The 5785-nt window shown below is 54.9% G+C and overlaps 1 protein-coding gene across 9 annotated transcripts in view; it reads left to right on the forward strand.

Moving 5' to 3' along the window:
- Positions 1-3026, forward strand: part of LOC121663403 (IgGFc-binding protein-like) — a 25393-nt gene extending 22367 nt beyond the window's left edge. For 8 of the 9 annotated variants that reach the window (XM_042026865.1, XM_042027666.1, XM_042031806.1 and 5 more), the window contains 3 exons: positions 852-1226; positions 1710-1991; positions 2881-3026. In XM_042026865.1, coding sequence (XP_041882799.1) covers positions 852-1226; positions 1710-1991; positions 2881-2883 — 660 coding nt within the window. In that variant the 3' untranslated portion in view covers positions 2884-3026. Of the gene's footprint in view, positions 1-851; positions 1227-1709; positions 1992-2880 lie in introns of those variants that run through there. The other variant, XM_042030070.1, reaches the window with a different exon arrangement.
- Positions 3027-5785: the final 2759 nt, after the last annotated feature.

The following is a 5785-nucleotide window of genomic DNA, read 5'->3' on the forward strand; positions in this document are numbered from 1 at the left end:
AGTCCCTCCCAGGAGGCCGCAGTTCTCCACGAGTCCTTTCCAGTCCCTCCCAGTTCCCTCCAGAGTGCCCCCCAGTGTCTCTAGTCTCTCCCAGTGCATCCCAGTTCCTTGCAGTGTGCCCTCTCCAGTGTTTCCAAGTATTCCCAGTTGCCCCAGTCCCCTCCAGTATGCCTCACAGTCCCTCCTCAGTCCTCAGTCCCTCCAAGTGCACAGTTCCAAGTGCACTTCCAGTCTCCCTCAGTTGATCCCAGGTCCCTTCAACGTGCCTCCCACAGTGTCCCCAGTTCCTTCCAGTACACCCCAGCATCCCCCCGTGTCACCATTTCTCCCCAGTGTGTCCCACTTCCCCCAAACACATCTCCCAGTGTGTCCCTCTTTACCCCAGCGTCTCTCCAGTCCCCTCCAGTCTCCCCCAGTATTCCCTGTATTGTCCACAGTCCCTCCCAGGGAGTTCTAATCCTCCCACACTTTCCCCCATAGTGTTCCCAATCCTTTCCAGTTTGTCCCTGTTCCCCCCACCAGTGCCTCCCAATGCATCCCAGTCTCTTAGTGTGGGGACTTAGTGTCCTTCCCAGTGTCTCCCAGCATGTTCCAGTGTCCCCCTGTGTCTCCACCAGTGTTCTCAGTGTCCCCCAGCATGGGGGACATGGGGATCTGGGGGGGCATGGGGACACCGAGGACATGCTGGTGGTCCCCATGGGCACCCATTGGGGATATGGAGACACATTGGGGTTATGGAGGACATGGACCCCCCTTCCCCCTCCCATGACACTTCACAGCATCATCATCCCCATTTTTTGGCCATTTAGGCCACTTTTCCCCACTTTCCACATTTTATCCATGGAAAACAGATTGCCGAGACCGTCCTGACCCCCGACTGCTCCCAGTCCTGCACCTGCCGGGGGCCCGGGGGCCTCCAGTGCCGCCCCTTCACTTGTCCCTTTGGCCACACCTGCGGCCTCCGTGATGGCACCCGCGCCTGCATCGCACGCCCGGGGCGCTGCGCCCTGTCCCCTGCCACCCGCTTCGTCACCTTTGACGGCGTCACCGGGGCCGCCCTGGCCACCGGCATCTACGTGGTGGCCAGCGTGTGCGACCCCCAGGACCCTGCATGGTTCCGGCTGCTGGGCGACGTCAGGGACATTGGGGACCAGCCAGCAGTGGTGGCACTTCACCTCTTCACCCCCCACAGCTTCATCACTGTGCGGAGGGACAGGAAGGTCTGGGTAAGTTGTCACCATGCTGGGTGGCACCCATAAATGTTGTCACCACCGTGTTGTCACCCTAAACATCCTCAAGACCTTCATTTTAATTAAAAAATCAATATTTTTTTCCCGTATTTCACACCAGGTAAGAGGGTTGTCTCATGCCACCAGCACCACAGGATGTTCTTACCTTAATTTTGCCCCAAATTGCTCCTTTCCCTCCCCAGTTTCCTACAAGTAAAGCACCTGTGTGGGTGATGGTCACTAAGAGACACCCATAAATTGATGCACCCCATCGTTTTGACTAAAATTGCTCTTTTTCCCCCCCAGTTTTGTGCTGGGGAAGCACCTACATGGGTTGTCCCTCATCCTGCCGCCACCATGCCTGGACGCATCCCATCATTTTTCCACAAAATCCCTCTTTTCCACCCAGATTCCTCCAGCTACCCTTCACCTCTGTATCACCCCAAATTCCCTTTTCCCCTGTAATTTGGTGTTCTCCAGCTCAACGGGGTCCCCACCCCCCTCCCCGCGGAGCTCCCGGGACCGCTGACCATCACAGAGACACACACGACCCTCCGGATCAGCCGAATCCCGGGATTTCTGGTGGAACTGGGCGCCGCGGGGGTGACGGTGGAGGTGCCCAGGGAAGCGCGGGCGACGCTCTGTGGCCTCTGCGGCGACTACGACGGTGCCACCAGCAACGACCTGCGAGGGCCCGACGGGACGGTGACGAGCGACGCGCAGGCACTGGCCAAGGCCTGGCGGGCGCCCGACTTCACCCAGGTGGGTGACACTGGGGGACACCGGGGGGGGGCTGCGGGGACTTGGGTGTCTTGGGGGTGGCACTAGGGGGAACAGTGTCTAAAAAGGGGGGGGAATGGCCCAAAAAAGAGGGAAAGAGTTCCCCAAGAAGCGTAAAGAAGCCCCAGAGGATGGAAAAGAGACCAAAAAGGGGAAAAAGAGTTCCCCAAAAGGGAGAAAAGAGCCGCAAAAAGATGGGAAAGGAGATCAAAAAGAGGGGAAAGAGCCAAAACTGGGGAAAGGACCCCAAATACAGGAAAAGAGACCAAAAAAAAGGAGGAAGAGCACAGAGAGGGGGAAGCAACCCCAAAAGATGGGAAAAGGGACCCATAAATTAGGAAAGGAACCCAAAAATGGGGGAGAAGAGCACAAAGAAAGGGAAAAAAGACCCCCCAAAGAGCAAAAGAACTGAAACAAGTGGAAAGAGATCAAAAAAGGAGAAAGGAGGGGGAAAAAAAGGTGGAAAGAACCCTCCAAATGAGATTAAAAGCTCAAAGAGATGGGAAAAGACACCACAAATGGGTGAACGACCCAAAAAGGGGGGAAAGGAATATTAAAATGGGAGCAAGAGCCTAAAAAATAGGGGGAAAGAGGCCAAAAAAAGAGAGATACCAGAAATATGGGAAAGGACCCCCCACGAAGGGGGCAGGGGGTGGGAGAGAAACACAAATAAAAGGGGGAAAAGAGCCCAAACCAGGGGAAAAGTGAATGAAAAAGGGGTGAAGAGCCCCCAAAGTGGGGAAAGAGACAAAAAACAGAGGAGGAAAGAGTCCAAAAATGGGGAAAACAAGTCCAAAAAAGGGGGGAAAGACCCTAAATTGGGGAAAATTGTCCCAAAGTCCCCCTCGATTTTGTTTTTCTTCCCACGCAGTGATGTGGAAAATTGACATTTCACCTGAGTGGCCGCACCCCATCGCTGACGTCATCCTCAAACCGCCTCAGATCCGGAAAACCCGGATTTTTATAACCCCCAAAACTGTGCTTTCCCCCCCAAAATAAAACCTGTGCGAAAACGCCGTTCGCGGGTGATCTGGGGATACAGTCCTGGGAGTTCTGGGAAAACAGGAGCGTGGGAATGTGCTGGGGGGCAGCTGGGGCCGGGGAGCGCTGTTCCCACCCTGTCTTGCCGCGGGCGGTTCCGTGTCCCCCCTTCCCCCGCCCCCCCGTCGGTCAATATTTCCCAACGCCTGAGTCCCACGGGGGGGGAAGGGCGGGGGGGGCACCCGGATGTTTGGTGCGGGGGAGGGGGCGGGGAGGGGGTTCCCGGACGTCCGAGTCCCCCAGGGGAGGTGGGTGCTACGGCACACCTGGAGGGGACCCCTCACCAGTATCCCCAGTTCCTCCCAGTACATGCCAGTACCCATCCCCCAGCCCCCTCCAGTGTGCCCCCCGGTATCCCCAGTCTCTCCCAGTGCAACAAACCCCCCCCCCCCGCCAGTCTCTTCCAGCCTCCCTCAGCTGACCCCAGTATACCCCCGTTGTCCCCAGTCCCTCCCAGTGCATTCCAGTCCTCCCCCACTATTCCCCACGGTGTTCCCAAATCCCTCCCAGTTTGTCCCAGTCCCCCCCCCAGTGCCTCCTACTACATCCCAGTGTCAGTCAGTGTCCCCCCCAGTGCCCGTTTAAGCCTTGCAGTGTCCCCTGGTATGTCCCAGCTTCCCCCAGTGCCTCCCAGTCCCTCCCAGTATCCCCCCAGTGTTCTCCCCAACATTTCCAGTGTCTTCCAGTATGTCCCACTAACCCCCAGTGCCTCCCAATGCATCCTAGGCACACTCAGTGCCCCCCCAGTGTCCCCCCCGCCTTCCCAGTGTCCCCCAGCACATCCCAGTCCCCCCCCCCCCCCCTCTATCCCAGTCCATTCCAGTTCCCCCAGCTGTGGTCTGGGCAGAGACGGAACTGTCTGGGGCCCTGGGAGGTGCCACCTGGGGGTGTCCCATGTCATCCCCCACCCCGCCAGCCTGTCCCCTCCCTGGGGATAAAGTGGCTGCAGTCGCAGCACTGGGACAGACTGGGATCATGGGAGTGTGGTGAGTGGGGACACTGGTGGGCATGGGGGACGTGGGGACACTGGGGACATGGGGGCACATGTGGGACATGGGGGACACTGGGGAATATGGGGGACCAGTGAAGGCACATAGGGGAATATGGGGGACATGGGGATAGGCCCTAGAAAGAGCCTTAGTGCCAACCCCTGCATTGGGACTCTCAAACTTAATGAAACCATTGGAGATATTTGTGCACGAAGGGTGCCCTGGGCACTAGGGGTATTGGCCCAGTGTTTGGGGTCGTGGAAGCAGCCTGTGAGGTACTTTTCTAAACAACTGGACAATGAGAGTACAGGATGACCTGGATTTTTGAGACCTGTGGTAGCTGCAGAGCTTTTAATGTAGAACGCACAAAAGCTAATATTGTGACAAAAGATTGTAATACATGTACCCTGCATGGGAACAGCTGGTTTGGAACAAAAAGGAGGACATTGAATATCACCAGCAGGATGCTGAAATACCCGGTTGCCTTACTGGAGCAGGAAAAGGCTGAGCTTAAGGTAGCCACTGCTTTAAACCTGGCCATGTTTCTCCAGACTTCAGAAGAAGCCCAGAGACGTTTGTGCCATGACCACCTGGTAACCACTGAATAAGGGTGTTCTGACAGATGGGATCTCGAGAGCAAACCCATCCAGGAGCCAGCACTGGACCTGCACCCTGGTGGGAGCAGCGTGGTACGGATAGAAAACGGGCAGCTGGGTGTGCAGCGGGAACCTCGAGCCAGGTCATAGAAGCCCAGGCTTTAGCTTTGAACACAGCAGCACAAAAAGCAGAATGAATGACGTTTCCTAGAAATCACTGAAGGAAAAAGGGTGAACATATGGACTGATTTGAAATATGGGTTTGGAATAATACACGCCCAGGGAGCCACATGGAAGGAAAGGGCACAGAGGTCTCCAGTGAGTACAAAAAGAAATCAGTCACCTACTGCAGAGTGTGCCAAAGCCAAAAGAAGTGGCCCTGATGCCCTTGTAAAGCCCATGGGTTTGGAGACTCCCCAGGTCTCCAAACAGGGAATCCATTGGTCTCCAACAGGGAATCCATTGGCTGACCAAACAGCTCAAGAGGGTGCTGAAAAAGGTATCCTTGTGCTAGTGTGTAGGAGCTTGGGGTGGGTTGGACGGTCGGGACGGATGGAGACGAGAGATCTCTGAAGTCAGATCTTGGAACATGCGGTTTACTGCAAAGGGCGTGGGTATAGGGGCACTGCTTAGAGCTGCCAGACTCAGCTCGGAGCAGGCCCAGGAGAGCAAGAGTGTAAAAGTAAGAGCAAGTAAGTAAGAGTGGAGTAAGTGAAGAGGAGGTAAGTAAGAGAGTAAGCGGGTAAGGGAGTAAGTAGAGTGGATTGTGAAGTCCTGGTTACAATACAATAAATCATCTTCTGTACTGAATATTCTAATTTTCACTAGCCAATCTAATACAAGATACAAATCCTATAGCATTTACATACAGCCTATAAGAGTTCTTATATTACCATAGAGTGTTACATCTTAACTCCTAAAAACTACTCTTTGGACCCCTTCTGCTGAGCTAGTAGGGTCTGCTCTGACCCTTGGACCTGTCTGCAAGCAGAGGGTATTGTTCAATCAAGAGGGGATTACCTTCAGTCGGCCATACCATTGTTTTCCAGTTGTTCAGTAACTAAGACTTGGTATCTCAAAGGTGGCCTTCATTTCGATGTCGCCTGTAGTTTTCATATTCCCAAAATCTTTTGTCAGGCAATCATATTTA

The sequence above is a fragment of the Corvus kubaryi genome, unplaced genomic scaffold, assembly GCF_017639235.1.
Source record: "Corvus kubaryi isolate FWS band 111438036 unplaced genomic scaffold, C.kubaryi_AGA036_p1.0 113, whole genome shotgun sequence".
Taxonomy (NCBI): Eukaryota; Metazoa; Chordata; class Aves; order Passeriformes; family Corvidae; genus Corvus; species Corvus kubaryi.